The following is an 18,264-nucleotide window of genomic DNA, read 5'->3' as shown; positions in this document are numbered from 1 at the left end:
AACTTCTTTTTGTCAATATGATTGATTTCAAACTGCATCTGCTTCTCCATCAGTCATCTGTACACTGTTTTTAAAGAGAAAAAGCAGTCAACATTTAATGACTGAAGAAGATGAGAGGAATGAGCTGGCATGTAAAATGTAATAATATTGTTCTCAAAATAGAATCAGTCAAATTTAGCTAAAGTATAACTTTTATATTTATCAAGAATCAATAATTGATATTTACTCTTTATACAGAGTAGAGTGTTCTTGTTGAACATCTTCTTCAGTCAATACAAATTCAGCTTATCAGTTTTTCAGTTATTATTACTGACTTCAATAACTCAGTTCTCTGGCAGCTCTTTCATCTTATATCAATAAAATTGATGCACTTTTTCTTTGAAAATGATTATTGTATGAAGAGCTCAATCTGTAATATTAATTTCAGCAATAATAGTCACTCATTCTCAATTTTCAGATTGAATTAGTTTTGAATAATTGATTTTTTCAGACTTAGTTATCACTTTAACAGTGCTAATAACTTTTATCTGAAATTCAGTCTCATCAAAGTGGTAAATATCATCTTTCAAAATCTCATACTTTGCAATAATATTTCATACAAGTCTGAATCACTCACAGATAATCTCAGAATTCTTATATAAAGCTTATTGATAATTGTACTTGTATGAAAACTTGAATTTAAGCTTAGAATAATAATCAATAAATTGATTAACTTAATATTTATCAACTATAGATGAAGATTTGACCTCAGTGCTAGAATCTCAGTTGACAAAAAGAAGATTAACTGTTTCTCATAAAGTGTACACTTAAGAAGACTGATTATGTTCATTCATAAATAGAATTTACTGTACAAGAACTGACTCTTCAGTAAAGATTAATTTTTAATTATTGAGTTAAAAATTCTCTTATATCATACTATCATTCAATCGATTCTGTAAGATGATAAAAGAGATGCTGTACAAGCTTGCAGCTTTCTTAGTACTTGAAATTTAATCTTTTTTTAATATCTGAATAGCTAAAAGAATCTTTTCTTTCTAAGTAAAAGCTTGAGAAGGTCATAGAGTAGGCATTTTATTAATGTGAATGCTAGATGCATACACATTGAAGAAACTGATTAACTACATGATTCAATTGACTAGATGATGAATTTTATTAACTTTATTATTATTATTTAATTATATATTAAATTAAATAACTTTATAATTTAATTCTGATACTTCTTCTGAATTAATAAATTAATTTTATATTCTTTTCTCATGTAATTCTTTAGATAAAAAGATTAAATCTATAGTTGACTTTTTTAATAGATTTTGTTTATAGTATATTTTTTATTAGATTTATTAATTAAATCAAATTCTTTTAAAATTAGTTAATCTATTAATTAATCTGCTTTTATAAACTAAGTGTAGTCATCATTTCATTATAAGTAATGAATATTAAAATCTCTACTTATAATTAATCTTTTATTTACTAATAAGTTAAGAAGAGCTCTATTCATTATTTATCTACTATTGTTTTTCTATAAAGATTTTTTATTATAGATATTAATCAATTGAATAGATTTAATTTAATTGAGTTTATTTATAATATTATCAACTAAAATATCAAAATTTAAAATCATATTATATCTCAAATTGAATTAAAATCTTGAGCTCTTTTTAAAGCATATTATTACTATAAATTTAGCTTTAGTTTTTTTTAATAAAAAATAATAATAGCTAAAATATAAAATTTAAAATTAATATTTAGTATTTAAATTTTTTCTATAGTAAAATAAAATTAATTTTCTGAACAAAAACTATATTTAGATAAAAATAAATAGAAATAGTATATATTTCTATATTATTCTATAAAAATATAATTTTATAAAAAAATTTTTACTTTTTTTATTCTTTTTTTATTATAATAAATATTCAAGTAATTATATAAATAAAAATTTTCTCTTTTTAGCATTGTAATTTACTATTATTAATGATTTTAACAGCTTTTATATGAATTAATTTCTGAGATTTAAGATCATATATTCTTATAGTAGTAGTTGAATTAATAGTCTATTTAGTTTTCATTAAAGACTAACTTTTTGATAATTTCTCTACTTGAGAATTTTTTCTTTTAGTTCTACTTTTTGACTAAAAATTTACTTTATTCTTATTAAAGACTATGTTATCTCTTCAATTCTCTCTTAAGACTTTATCTCTTTTATTCTTTAAATAGAAAGAGCAAATTGAATCTGTTAATATATGATTTTCCTTGCAATTTTTACACTTAACTGTGATATAAGAATATGATTTACTCTTCACATCACATATGATATAACTGCGATCTATTGTGCTATGATTTTCTATATAAATCTTATATGATAAAGTGTTTATAAACTTTTATAAAATAACTTTATTTTTAACATCTTTTGCATTGAATATAAGTTTTGACTATAAATCTAGAGTCAATATATTTAAAAGTTTTTAGTATTTAATGAGTTATGAAGAGTAATGAGATTTTTATTTATTTTGAAAACTTAGTTATAATTAATATTGATTTTACTTCTTTTTTTTATCTAATATCAGATTTTCTTAGTTAAATAAAATTGTTCTTTAGTTAAATTGTAAAATTATAATTCTCTATCTCTTTCTTCAATATTATTATATTTTTTTATTATCAAAAATATCATTAAGAATATTATATATAACTAATTTTTCTTATTTCTTATCTTTATCTAATTTGATCCCTATATATATATTTTTCAGTAGAGATCTTTATTCTTTTTAATTTTTAATCAAAAAGTTAGCTGAGAATTCAGATAATATGATAATTTCTATAAAGTTTTCTATAAAAAAGATGTTGATTATAGAAATTATTTTTTATTTATTGCTACTGAGAACAAACTTTGATTTAGTTTATTTCTTAACTCAAAAATTATTTTTAAGCTTTGAAGTTAGCTTATTGCTTTTCTATTTAAAAGCTTTAGAATAAGATATTGTTTCTTTAACTGATGTAACTTTTTTATCTTAAAACTTTTTTTTCTCTAATTTTAAGTTTTTTTTTTCTCTGAAACTTTCAGAGACACTGACTGAGCAGAAGCAAAAATAGAAGTAGCAGATATTTATACAAAAGTAGACTTTTTAACTGCACTCTATACTTTTGATTGATTCTGAGTGAGATAAGTGAGAGTTTTCTATTTAAATTGATTAATTTGATGCTGAAGTAGAATATATCTAATTAAGCTGATCATATCTACTTTGAACTTGATAATCTTATGAATTTACTTTAACATTGAAATTAGAAGATTAATAATCTTTTGATTTTTCTCTTCATCTACTTGATTTTTCAAGATAGATACTATAAGCTCTAGATTATCAAGCTATTTAGTTTGATTTATTAATTTATCTCTTTTATTTCTTTTTTTAATCTTTTATTTAAAAAGTTTTTAATGAGTCTTTTTCTGAGTCTCTTTCTTTGTTTCAAATGTAGAGAATATTTTTTCCATGTTTTAACTTCTATGTATAGTTCTTATATATTTGATTTAATAAGCTTTGATAAAAAAAAATTAATTTTACTACTACTTTAGTAACTAAACTAGATTTTTCAAGAAAATCTAGTAAATCGAAAGTAGTTTTTAAAATAAATTAATAAAATCTTTATAAATACTTTGTGAGATAGAGAAAAGATAGAGAATTAATGATTTTAATTCTATTAAATCAGAAAAAAAATATAATTTTTTGTAGAGAAATTGTTAAAACTGATTAATTCTATTTATATTGAAGAAATTTTCTCTACATAACTAGTAGGCAGCTTAGTTTTTCAAAATAAATGTAAATTCAATATCTAAATCTTTCTTTTACTAAAGAAAAAGTTGATTTTAAGTAAGATTTTTCTGACTTTTTAAAGAGAAATCAGAAAAAAACTAACATTTTAAGAAAAATCTATAGATCTCACTAAAACACCTTCTCTACTAGAGCTTAATCAGATTTAGTTAAAGCTTCAGTTAATTTTAACTAAGTTTTAACTGAGCTCTATTAAGCTTATTAATGAATTAGTTAAAGCTTAACTCTATGAAATATCTTATAAGTATGTACTTAGTTCTAACTTGTTTTTATTTTCAGCTATATTTAGCTAGTTCTAATCTTTAATCTGTAGTCTACAAAGATTAGGTGCAGAGACCTTAAGCCACATGCTTTCACTTTTCACAGGTATTTTTTCTGCCGTGTCTAGGCAAACTTTGGTAAAAGTGATGTGAGAAGGTATTTGATATAGTGGAAAGAAAATCAAAATTGACAGAGTTTTCAAAGAGCTCAGATATGTCTTTTCTTAACAATGACTTGATAAAAGCTTTTGAAAACATTTAGATTGTTTTGATCTAATCAATCTCTTAATCATTTAATTTTTACATTTTTTGAATCAAGTGTTGTGGGTCAATGATGAAAATTATTGATGAATATTTATTTTTTTAAAAAAAAGTATATTTTCAATAATCAATTCTTCAAATCATGTTTAAATAGTATAAAAATTGAGAGACTGATTAATTTCAATAAAAGCTTTCAAATAAGAGTATTTTTGAATTAAAATTTTAAAAATTAACTGAGTTTTAAAAAAGATATTATTAAAAATTTATCTTAGAATAATATAATATTTAATAAACTTTTAATAAAAGATAAATTTATAGTTTTAATTTTTATTTAGTTTTTTTATCAATTTAAATAAAATAACTTATTATATTATAAATAAACAACTCAATATAGTATAAAATAAAATAATTCAAACTAATATAAAAGAAATCTTAATAAAAGTAATATTAAATATATATTCTCAATTTTTATAAATTAAATATCAACTTTATTTAAGATTAAAGTTTATTCTCTAAATATTTTTTTATTTTCTTTATAAATTTATTTAAAAACTTTTTTTTAATTTAATATTAAAAAGAAAAATTATATTTAATTAATTTATTAAGTATTTTTTTTAAATTTCTTTTCTATCTTATTGTTTAATAAATAGTTCATTAATATATAATTATTATAGCTCAATTAAAATCATGATAATATAAAAATAAAAGCTTTAATTTATCTATTTAACTAGATAACTATAATAAAAATACTAAAATAAGAATTAAAATATAAAAATAACTAAGTAAATAAATATAAGTAAATAAATAAAAATTAAAATAAATCAATTTAAATAATTAAATATGATTAAGATTAAAGTAGATTAATTTTAATTTATATTATCAGTAACTATACTATAATAAATATTAATTTAAATTTTTTTTATTTTAATTTAAAATTTAATTAATAAAATAATTTTTTCAAATTTAATAAATTTATATAAATATATATATAAATTCTTGTAAAAAAAAATTTTAATTAATTAATAGTATAAAATTAATTTTAAAATAATAAATAAATATATATTATGATTTTAATTTAAATATATTAATTGATATCTAAATAAGTTATTTTAATAAATATTACAAGATAGATATCTAAAAAGTAATCTTCTTATATATATATTTTTTTACTTAGTAATTACTATATTATTGTTAAATAGTTTCTATAAAATAAATCTATATGAGATAACTAATTACTATTACTTTTTTCAGATAATATTACTTTTTCAAAGTCTCAGCAGTAGATTAGATCATAGTTATGAGAACATTTGACATGACTAAACTAAGTGTTAAAAAAAAGTATAAGAAGCACTATAACTAATATTATAATAGAGTAGAATTACAGATACTGTAAGTGATATGAAAAGAAGAAAATAGTGATAAATAAAAATATAAATATAGAATTGAATAGAAGTTAATCATTGAATTTTTTGAAGAAATTTGAAAATTCAAGATGTTTATATACAATGAATGAGTAGCAATAAGTTTTATCTTTAATGTTTCATGAAATAAGTGATGTAGTACTGATTCTATTCTTCAGTGAGTAGTAATAAATTTCATTTTTAATCTTTTATGAAATAAAAAATTGATGATGTAGTGCTCTTCCATGAAATTAGAGATTAGTGATGTAAAGTGCTGATTCTAAGTGCTGATTCTAAAGTGCTAATCCTGAAGTGCATAAAGTGCTAATCCTAAGTTCTGATCCTAAAGTGCTGATTCTGAAGAACTGATCCTTCATGAAGTGCTTTAGTAAGTAGTATGAGGGCAAAAAGCTAAGCACAAGAGGTCTTGGCATCACAATAGTAGTAAACAATATCATTATAATATATAAATTTTTAAATTAAGATAATTTTTTATATTTGTATAAAGTTTTCTAAATTTTTTTATAAATTAAAAACATAATTAAAAGATAAAATTAAAATATTTCTTTAAATAAACTAAAATATAAAATTATACCCAAAAGATATATATACAAAAGAAATATAAATTGATATGAATTAACAATGCTAGTAAAGGGAAAAATTAAGCAAATAATTATCAACCTTAGCTCCACTCTCAACCTCAAGACATGGACCATGCAAGCTCTATATGTTAGAAACAAATAAGGTATTGATAACAAAAGGACATCTCAGAAGAACAAGTCTAACGCCATTCTAGTGAAAATGGGTATATAATAGAGAAATCCCCCATTATAACTAGCCGTAGCAAAGCATAGCAATAAAAACAAAAGGTCACCACACCTACGACGACCCCAAAATCTTCATATAGGCGTCCTCCACATCCTTCGCAACCTCCATCAACGTCACAATCACAATTTGATGCGTGATATTCGGCAACTTATCCCTATTCAAACCAATCCATTCCAACGGCGGTGTTGCCTCTCCCATATCTCGTAGTTGCGGTGTCTCGATCACCGGCGTCTCAAGAGCCATATACGTATATCGGGACTGCGGTACATTAACAACCGCCGTGATCTTCCCTTTCCCTTTTCCCTTTCCTTTCCTCTCTTCCTCTCCTTCGCCTCCCTCGTTGTCCTCATTATCCAGCTCCCTCGTAATCTGCACAGCAGGCATCGTCAACGGTTTCCCCAACCGAGTCGCCAGAGAATTCGAATGGTTCGTCCACATGCCCCGTATAAAACTGATCCGCGAATAGTTCCAGCCCACATCCACTTTGCCCTCGAAGGAGCTTTTGAAGATATATTCGATCTGGTTTGAGTGTGGGGTTTGCCAAGTTTCCATAGTCGCCACAACGCGGGGTACGTTGAGGATTGTGCCACCACGTGCTTCAGTGGCGCGGGTTACGATGTCGACGATGGGGAGGTCTTCAGGTGTGCCTAATGGTGGAGCTATTGCTGATGTTGCCGGTCGACTAACGCCAGACAATGCGACTCTCAGCTGGCCCAGTGTTAGCCCCAGACCACTGTGGATTCGACCCGATTCAACTGCGACAGAGAAATGAGCTTCTGCGTCTAGAGCGACTAGTTTGAAAATCTGATGGTCGTGGAAGGTACTGGGGAAGGCTCCCAGTTGTATGGATTTGAGATTCAAGACCACGTCGGTATGCAACGATATTGGCATCTTGTGGTTCTTGCCGTTATCGGTGGTAGAATTCTCCTTTTTCGCAGATGGGGTAAGAGGAGGTTTGGGGTTTAGGCCCTCGCCACCAAGGTGGATAGAGGACTTGCGACGAAGGAATTTTTCGATTTCTTTAAGTGAGGCTGCATACGCTGTCTGCTTTTCTAGCCGCAATCGTTGTAGCGTTTGGTAGAGCGCCAATCCTTGAGAGGCTGAAAATGATGTGCAAAATACTTGAAACCTGTCACCCTCAAGGACACTAACGAGAGAATCCTTTTGTGAGACAGAGGCATTGCGCACATTATACATGAAGAAATCGAACGAAGTTACATCTGCCACCAAGAACGGTTGATACTCAAAGGACGCTTTGGCCTGTAGTCGATTAAACGCAACAGATGCCTGGATCAATGGCGTCTGGTATGATTTCTGGTCATACTCTGGCCACTGGATCGACGTTCGAATTTTAAAGTCATGCAACCCGATAATGCCGCTCATTCGCCCTTTGCTTTCAATAGCAACATCTTCAAATCCAATGCAAAGGTTCTGCTCCCAGTCCGAAGTTTTCTTTGACGATAACCATAACTCCTTTATTGTAAAATCAGATTTACCCAACGTCTGGCCGAGATCGAGCTGAATGTCTAATTGAGTTATCGCAATTACCGCGTTCCAGGGGAAAGAGCCTGTTGCCGTCATCTGCTGGTATCGCTGCACAATATATGCTTGCGAATCAGTGCCCGATTGCTGCTGCTGGGGAGCATCTGGTCGGTTTAATGGATCGTTGGGTGGAATCCATATCTCACGGAACAGGAGGAAATCCTGAACTTGTTTGGCATTTATCTGAACATATGCAGGGCTAATCTTCAGAATAGCCGAAATACCTCTGGAAGAACTAACATGTTTACTGTTCATCATCGACATAACAATGGAGTCAACCGCTAAAGTCGCTGTAGATTCGCTGGAGTAGACATGCTTGACTGAAGCCTGTAGAGAGTTAAAAGCCAAACATAGGGCAAAAAAACGGCTCTTTTCCGCTGACTGAACAGTGTTGATTGTAATATAACTGTCATCAAAACATGCAGTTGCTAGAACCCTTGCCATTGGCTGGCAGCTGAGGGTAAATTCCTGCCTGCAAATCCGCAGCCCAATATTGAGCTTGCACCGCCCAAGGATAGTTGTGGCATCGCTTTTGCCTATAGGCTTCTCCTGCGAAGATTTTTGCGGTGTTTGTTCCTTATTTGCGCAGTCCTTGGCCACATCTGATTCTCCCACAACTTCCTTCACGCTCTCAGATATCTCAGTAACTAGAGGAACAACGGTGGGGTAGAGGACGTTGGTTGATGCATCAACCTTCATTTCAGCATTTAAGGTTGGCTCTCCAACTCCAGGATCTTCAAATCGGATCTTTACAGCGACCCCAGGAGCGCGTAGGGTTGCTGTAGTTTCGGAAGCGTGCTGGATGTACTGGCCGTACTTGCCTCCACCAGTGCCTCGTGTAGATCGTGTTATTGGAGAAGTCAGGCTGTCCACGCCGTTGTCCTGCCGGCCCTGCAAACTGACTACGGCTCCGGAGAAATCAGCATCGACAAGCAGAGACGAGAACCTAATATTACTTGGGTTGGAACTTCTCCTTTTCCTTCCCGGAGGGATTGCAGCGTTCCACAGTCTATTCGCTTTTCGAAAGTTTTCGCTGGCTAATGCGATAGAGTCCTTCAGAATACTGGCAGGAAGAATGAATTCTGAGGTCATTCGAATGTCTAATGCTTTCCCCGCTGCTTGAAACGCGAGTCGTCGCTCATTTCCCCTGGACAGGTACGCAACATTAAACACAGCCTCGGGTAAAAGGGCAGAATTTCGCGACCGACTACCCTTATCCATGTGAACAGGAACCATTTGAAGTTGCATGTCTTGAATTCTCAGACGGGCGGCATTTTCCTTTCTCGTTGCCAGCTCTACCTTCCAGATGGAGAAAACAAGATCCTCTGGTTGTCTGCCCTGATTACTGGAGACAGGCGCGGAAATTATCCAACTCATTTGCGTATTTGTGAGCGTAACTGAGTACATGGAATTAAATAGATTTTGTGTATCAGGTCGGTCTTGGGACTCAATGGCCCCCATCCTTTCAGGCGATGTAAGTAATCGCAGCTTCCGGAGATGTTTGACCTCGTGCGATAAATCCAGACTCTTCAGTCGCTCTTGGAGGTGGGCAGCAATATCAACTATCATCGATGCTGTCTCTGCGAATAATTCAATTTGCAAATTCTTGTTCTCCACATGATAAGATCGTACAATATCGCCATTGTCGTTCGCCTTTGAAGTTCCGAATATTTGAGCGTCGAGAAGTAAGCTGCCGTAAGGATGTGTCTCCACCTTATCACGTTTCATCAAGTAAAAGCTAATCCGAGAAAGTTGGATGCGGAATTCAGGATACTCGAGAACAGGTCCCCCAGGAGAGGAATTTTCTAGATGTAGTTGCATCATGCCAAACTTGAAGTCCATGTCTGCAGAATAATCCTTGCTGCTCAAAGAAGGTGCAGTTGCAAAAACATCGATACCAGCCAAAGTGAGACGTACTTTGTACACAAGGACGTGGGCGGCTTGGTCAGCAGGCTTTGCTTTGGGCGAACTCTGTCCACGACCTCGAGCAACGAGCTGCTCAAAATGTTGTTTGAGGATCCGAACATCGTGCTCCAAATCTGAGAGTAAATGAGATATTTCTGGACCAGTCACTGCGCTGAGAAGGTTACGCACAGCTCCCGCATCGACTTTGGTGAGTTCAATTGTCGTATCCATATCTAACACTGTACGGTTGGAAGATGTCGCTACCATGATTCTGCCATTTATCGGAGGAATATCCAATGCCGATATGATCCCCAACTCATTCTCGTCGTCGGACCAAAACTTGTGTGAATTATTCTTGACGTCAAAGTCCAATTCTAATTTAGATCCCTTTGCTGGTGCAATAGAGAGTCTAGCTACCTCTCCAGATATGACATACACTAATGAAGGAAGAAGCAAGAAACGTATCTCGTAATCATCCAAAAACATAGCAACTTGGAAACAGTGGATAGCGGTTTTTGCCACAGGATCCGCCTGCGGCACATGGCGTTTCGCTGGTTCGATTGTGGAAACCAATTTGATAATATATTTCAACTCATCCTCTATAATTCGGTCAACGATTTGGACAAGGCCAAGGGGATCTTCGTTCATGTCATAGCGCAACCTCTGGCATGCAGCTGTTGATTTCCAATCATGTTCAATACGCGACCCACTGCTCTGCAAAGAATGCGACAAGAAAATGTTGGGTTTCAAAATTCTCCAAATCATTAACTCCTTTAAGCGTCCAGCAAAGTGCACTGATGATTCATCTGAACTAAGAACCACGCTTAATGCACTTTTTGAACCTTGCCAAGACGGTTGGTGAATGATTGAACCTTTAATACCACTTCCTCGTAATGAGACATTAAGGTTAATACCGTCAAGAACAACCGAACCGTCGTCAAATAGGAAGACAAATTGAAGTTCATCGTCATTTAGTGTCGAAGGTTTTGCCTCGTGCAAACTTGGAGGCGATGTGCTTGATAGCCTTTGTCCCGCAGGGGCCATTTTAAGAATTCCTTCCACAAGTTCACAAATCTCCCATTGAAGTCCCAAAGCTATATCGGAACAGTACGTTTGAACAATTATAGAATAAATGGCTCTGCCGTTTTTTATTGGCGATTTCGTTGGACTTACTCTGACGCTCACCGCAGTGGTAAAATTTTGGAGTAATAATTCACTTGCCTTCGGGCCGGGGTCCAAACAGAACCTTATCCTGCCCATATTAAAGGACAGAGACTGGTGTCTTAAGTCAGTAGATTTGGGATCTTCATCTTCCGGAGTTCCCCAAATAGCCTTCATCACGGAGCTTTTTTTGACATGGGCAAGGTCCCATGCTCGCCAGCGGTCAAAATTGGACAAAACAGTAGCTCGAGCATCTGCAGGGCATGGCATTGAATTGGCCATTGAATCGCTAGTCAACTTCGACATTTCATCGGCAGGTAATGAATAATATATATTGCGTAATCTGGAAATAACTTTCCAAGAATCATGAAGTCTGAGATGTTCGTGGGCGCCTCGTAACACATAAGAGGTCCTTGTAAGGAACAGTGGGTCTGGAGTTTGGGAACCATGGTTCGTGAGCGTGTAAACAAGGCAACGAAGCCTATTTATGTGAGCTGCGGAGTCTTTCTGAAAAGGAGTGATGACTGAGTCGACCAGCTTTGATGTGCGGTCAACCAGGAATGCTGAATCTTGAACAGATTTGCTTGAAGTCACGGTTTCAATATCTTGAACGTGGACGTTGGCACGTTGAGTTTGTCCCAACACCAACCAGAAAATTATATTCTTCAATGTGCAGTGAACGGACCCTTTCCGATCAAGCGCCTCAACCTTCTCCCCTTGAGCAGACAGAGAAATTGAATCAGCCGCTAAATGCATAGTGAAACCTAATTCAGTCGGCTGCATATGGTTATCGCTCTCTTTTTCAATTACCTTGCGAAACGTGATGCGAATATGTGACAGTTGTAAGTCGTATTGGTCCCGGAATTTGCCCAAACGATAATCGTCCAGCGACATAGATGAATTAATGACTCTAATGTGGGAAAGAGGAAAGGTGAGGGAGAAATTGGATATTTTTTTGGGGCTTGACTTAGCCTTTTCATTGGCTAAAATGCCGGAAATAACATTAGCCTGAAGATTATCAAGAATATCCACTGGGTGAGAAGGCTGCAGTTCATCAAACAGTATCGACGCGGTAGAAAGAGCTTCTGGAGAACAGAAGCCACGTAAGCCAGGCAAGAATTGGGAAAGGAAAAAACAATGAGTGGCATTTTCATCCTCAGGCCATGAGCCAGGATCAACTTCGCTGCCAAAATCCAAGTCGTTCCGTGCTGAGGTATCGTAGGCGTGTGGGAGGTGGGGAACATCTGTAACATCCGGTTGGATTCCATTAAAGCGGAAGTAGGGCATGGCCCAAGGGCTGGATAAATGGTTCACGGAATTCATTATATCCTCATGTCCTCGTCCAAGGTGTCTGGAATTGCGAGCACTATGACTCTCGTAACCAATCCTAGAATGAGCGCTGCCAGAATCATAGAGAATTGATCCGAGCAAGTCGCTTTTTGCGACCATTGAAACAGGACGTGCTTGGCTGTCAAATTGTCCGAATTCCCTGCGTTTTGAACCTGAGTATGGAGAGGACCAGATTGAGCTTTTCGCACTCGATGTATGTTGGGATGACATGGACGAAATCGTCGAATCCGGGTAAAAAGCAGGAATCGTCTGAATTGGTTCTGGCATCGGCGGCACAGCCATGGCTGGATCATTGACTTTGGGGTTGGTGATATCAATAACGCCGGGTGGCATTGTATTTTGATCACTGTAAAGTAGCCAAGGTGTTCTGTTGGACCGCCGATCATGTCTGCGAATATGTTCTTGTTGCAAAGCACGGGTGGCTAAAAAATCTGCTTTGCGCTCTACCATCCTGAATACCAGTGACGTTTGAAAGTATCCGTATGTCTTGGCGGCCTGGCTGGAAGGCTCTCGCAATCGAACTGCAGCCTTTCGATCTACCACAGCGAGAACGAGATCCGGTACATCTAGACAGAAGCGCTCAGAGAACTTCATATCGGCCCAGTTATTAAAGTCAAAGTTGACAGCTCGGGAACTAAGTAAAAGGGCAGCTTCCTCGACTAATACCCAAATCCGTATAGAATCGACCCTAGCCCTCAGAAATGTCACGTCGTGGAGCGCGATGGGGTGTATTGGCGGTAATGCATTCTCTTCGTCGTCGAAAGAAAATGCAAGAAACCTTACAGCGGATGCTGCAAGTTTTACAAAGGTGGGTGAGCACTCTCCAGTAATCTGACCAACCTGGAAGTCCCAGTTGCATACATAAGTTGGCTCCATGGGCGGAAGCCCAAAGAGTCGATGTCCATATATCGAAAAGCCATTCACAAATAGCTGGATGTTGGAGGACAGATGGGTGCCATCAGATTGGAGCGAGTCCGTAACAATTTCCGCCGGGCTGAACGATGTTTCCATGTCCATGTAATAATTGGTAAATCTTAGATCGGTATCAAATGACACAGCGTTCATCCTCACACAGTTTGTGCGGTCATAGATATTGGCAGGCAAAAGAATGCTGGCATTTTCTGCATGAACCTGAATAAAGACGTCAAGGTCGTTCGTGTTTGGTGAAGGGTTAATGCCACTGCTTTTCTCGGGAGTGGGGTTAGTAGCAAGTAGCCCTTGGAATTCTTCCAGCGTTTTAAAATGCAGGTGTTCACCGAAGTAATTCTCCTTTATTTTCAAAAAGCATCTGATTAAAAACCCGTAAAGACAGAGCTTGGGTGCAATGCCAACAACATCAAGTTTTAATGTATCCGTTAATGCAGAAGAGGTGCTCAGATTGTAATTGTAAGTTCCAGTAAGGCTCATGCTTTTCAATGTCGCAACGGAATTGTCATGGAGGAACACGCACTGGGTGTTCCACAGGGGTGTCACCAGTTCGATTGATCCATTTAATAACTCAATATCAAATGCCACGGAATAGCGTTTCGGCATATATTTGTCCACAGGAATACCGACATGAGATGTCAGATTTTCGGCCTGTATTACGAGGAATGTATTATCGTTAGTGTCGGATGGGTTATTTATGATGTTTGAATCGTTCACGTTCAAGTACAGTTTTAAATTGGCAAACGAAAAATTGATGGTGTAACGGAAAGGAACAAAGGTATAGAAATCGGAGGGAGGCCCTGACGTCCAGTCATTTACTATATCCATCAAGAGGAAAATATGATCTCGAAGTAAGAAAAGTTCGAGGTCTTGGCTGTAAATATTAAAGGACCAGGTGTGCAAGGTATTCCACTTCAAGGGATTGGACAAGTCACAGGAAATTTTTTGAGGCCCAGACCTCCACAACAGGCCATGGTTAACACTCGATGTGACTCTAGTTCCGCGCAAATCGAGGTCGAGTTGATTGTTGTACCCTGTATCCGAAGCTACCATGTCCAGAGAGTATCTGATACTGGAATTCGCCTCTATCCCAAGCAAAAGCCAACCAAAAGGCCGTATATCTGGTCCATGTGTGCTCTTTTCAGCGTCCTTATTCCGCGGGTGTTTCTTCTCTTTTCGGCCCTTCAATTTGGAAACACCTCCCACAGCGTCAACCCGACCTTTCCATAGCCAGTCCTTGGACGCTTCTCTCGTTGGGATTCTCAAGGTAGCATCTTCCTCGATATCGATAGTCAATTTGAACTTGGTACTCTGTCTGGGCGCCCCGAGTTCAAGTGATGGAGAAGGCTGTGAGTCTCGGTAGAAGTTAGGAAAGAATACCGCTTGGATGCCAACACGTTCCCTATCAGCCCAGGGTCCATAATTGATGGTTCCGCCCTTTACGCACAGATGCATACCCCATCCAGGAGCATCAGCACCATTGATATCATCAGAATGTTTGTGATCTGAAAACCGTGAATCCATTCTGCCTGCTGTCACTTTCCCCGGGATATCCCAATAATATTTGAAGCGGACGCTTGGAGAATCTACTAGGGTTGAGAACCGGGCATATTCAATCGCGTTCCAGCCTTCATGTGCATCTCGATCATCTTCATCTAGATATCGAGTAAGCCCAAGCCAGCGAGATTCACCCGGCAAGCCTGTCCTCGCTGGAGAATCCAAATCAGTTCCAATCACATCATTCCGTACACCATTGTGAAAAGATTCAACTGAGCTCTGGAAATATGGTACCAAATTGCGAACGTTATGCCATGTCCTACGCCTATGGTGTTGGTATCTTGAATGGAGATTAAGGTTATTTGGTTCTGCTTTGTGATCCCCATTCGAAGGGCTTGATCCACTGACGACAGCAGCTTGTTGGGTTTGTTTAAAGTCTGGATTGGGTTTCATCTGAACAACTGGATGGCATAGACGGCATTCAAATATTTGTCTGAACATATCAAGTGGGCCAGCGGTACCAGCGTCAATTCTCCCAGATGCCCGTTCAAACTTTGTGGTTAACAATGATTTTGTATTTTCATTACCTATAACCATTGCCCCTGTATGGCAAACCAACTGCACGGGAAGAAGAGCCAAAAACTTAGAAGTTGGAGCCTCGTCCGTCAGGCGGGCTGAATTTGAATTCGGAGATGTTGAAATATTATGGGATGAACGGGTGCGGGTTGCATCGTCAGTTGTTGACCGTTGAGCCTGGTTATGAAGAGAAGTCGTCGTTTCAACATGAGAACGGGATTTCGCAAAATCTCCGCCATCAGTCGATGCACCGCATGTCTGTCCAGATTTACGTGGTTCCAGTTTGTCGCCATCATTTTCTCCGGTGTTATTATCATAATCTTTGTCACCACCATTAGAGCTTTCCTTGGGAGTATATCCAAACCCTGATAGAATGGAATCGTATGCCGCACTCCTGTTGTAAACAAACCACTCAAGACCATGGAGCGTTAATTCCAAGCGGCAAGGCAGCCGGGCCTCCTCGGTGATACCTCCCCGTTCTCCAGCGCTAGGGCTCGGGCTTCGCGTACTCTCGTCTGGGCTTAGCCCATCCCTTGCTTGTCGAACACTATCTGTAGTCTCGCGGCTACTTCGAGATAGGTCAACCTTACGTACGGACCTAAGCCAGTACCTCCACGTCAGATACCCCGATTGTACCAGTATTGTCTCATTCTCTCCATGGTATCGGAAACCTTTGAAAAATATCCTTCCACCAAGCAGAGAAATCTGAAGCGCATGTATGTCAATGTAAATGCCGTAGTAGTGCCAGGTATAGGCTCGAATCGAATAAGAAACTATGGTTGCAAAGAGCCGATTGAAGTAGAAGAGGAAAAAGAGCGTCCTGCATCGTAATGTTAGCTTTATAAACCCCTTCTGCCTACTCTGAATGCCACTAAATGTCAAAACTCACAGGGATGCCACAGACAATGAGTTCAACTAAAAACACCCTGCAAGTTGTTAGCCCCGCGTTAACATCGACAGACCAAAATATTTACCAGTTGAATTTGGGTACCGAAGCCAATGACTCCGCGGTTAATCTGCCCCCTTCCATAATGCTAAACTATGGTGGAGCTCCGTCGTTGGCAGTATCAAGAATCTGGCTGTCGCATTGCGATTTTTCGCAAATACCAAACATGTCTCAAACAATCTCTGCAAATGCTAGGTTCCGCAATAGTAGAGCTTCAGGAACAGCATGTCGTTGACTGTATTATCATATAGTTCATGAAGGAATCACTCATCTTTCAGTTGTGGGTGTTAAATTCGCAGACAAATTAAATGCTACTATCGTTAAGAATACCAAGAAACGAATGACGACGCAAAGGAGATCACGGGACGAAGCTTTCCCCTTACTTCGGCAATCCACAATTAAGAAGCTGCCTGGCTCAGTCAGGTGTTCGTTCACGTGAATTTCCTTCTGGTCCATATGAGACAAACTAATCGTGCCCCGCGCACCCACACCTGATGTGGGTGTGCCACAGCGCAATGATAAAAACAGCATAATAATAAAAATATTAACTTCTTCATTAATCAATCTTCAAATATTAATATATCACCACCACCATGATCAATAAGATAGATGATCTTGAAAAATGTATTCAGAGTGTCATTGAAGTCTATAATGATAATTGAAAACAGAAAATTCTATCTCTGACATGCAAATTCAACATTTCTTATCAATATCTTTGAGCAAGAATTAATGGAAGAAAAACATGCAATGCAAAGACTACACTGAACAAAAAGCTTAGCAAGAGCCAGGAGAATGCATTAAAAGAGTGGATAGCTCATATGAATAGAAATAATTGCTCACTGACTGCAGAGCAGATTCAAGATAATGCAAATCTCATTCTCAAATGCCATCATACTGATTCTTCAACCTCCTCATCCATGGTCAGCAAGATGTGGACCTATTGATATATATCAAGCTTGAATGAGTACAAAAGAGTTAAGCAGAAGACAATAAATCTGAAAAGAATTGCTGTTGAGAATATTAGCTATATCAAAATGTGATTTAATCATTTGAAAACCTTACTTCAAAAATACATATTTCAAATCTGTAATATCTACAACTTTGATGAGATTGACTTTCAAGAGAGTCAAGAACATGGAGAATGAGTTATTACTGCTTTTAAAGACTTTAATTCAGTTATAACTTCATTATATTCTTGAGAATTGATCACTGTGATTAAGTGTGTTTCAGCAGATAGTGAGATATTGAATCTCTTCATCATCATGAAATTCAAAACTCAACTTAAAAATTGATATATACAAAGCAATCTACCAGGCAGATATACAATCACAACATCAGATACTGACTATATCAATGATGAGATTGACTTTACATGAATTCAGCATTTTAATAAGATCTCTAAAAAATGTCAGCAAGACAGTCATCAATTGCTGCTTTTTGACAATTATAAATCTCATCTCATTGAAGAATTTCTATAATACTGTGATCTTCATAAGATTATTTTATATGAATTTTCTTCACATTTAACTCATATACTGTAATCTTTAGATAGTATATCTTTTCAGCAGTATAAGCACTATCATTCAAAAACAGTTAATCAAGCTGCATGATATGAATATGAGTAGTATGAAAAATATCAATTTCTACAGAATCTAGTTGATATCTGTAAAAAGACTTTTCAACTTTCTACTATTTAGACTGATTTTGCAGATTGTGGCATTGTCTCATTCAACTCACAATCTATACTGCTTAAGCTAGATTCAAAGATCTCTGACTACTCTGAGTTGCAA

General features: G+C 35.8%; 1 protein-coding gene across 1 annotated transcript; it reads right to left on the bottom strand.

Annotated features, from left to right (window-relative positions):
• Nucleotides 1-6,621: 6,621 nt before the first annotated feature.
• Nucleotides 6,622-16,558, bottom strand: PADG_08126 (uncharacterized protein; the record flags this gene model as incomplete). Its single annotated transcript, XM_010765151.1, has 2 exons — nt 6,622-16,348; nt 16,503-16,558. The coding sequence occupies 2 exons, from the start codon at nt 16,556-16,558 to the stop codon at nt 6,622-6,624; spliced, it is 9,783 nt and encodes a 3,260-aa protein (XP_010763453.1).
• Nucleotides 16,559-18,264: the final 1,706 nt, after the last annotated feature.

The sequence above is a fragment of the Paracoccidioides brasiliensis genome (genome assembly GCF_000150735.1).
Source record: "Paracoccidioides brasiliensis Pb18 unplaced genomic scaffold supercont2.14, whole genome shotgun sequence".
In the NCBI taxonomy this organism is placed as follows: Eukaryota; Fungi; Ascomycota; class Eurotiomycetes; order Onygenales; family Ajellomycetaceae; genus Paracoccidioides; species Paracoccidioides brasiliensis.
The sequence above is the reverse complement of the archived record's forward strand: the minus strand, read 5'-3'. Positions and strand labels throughout refer to the sequence as shown.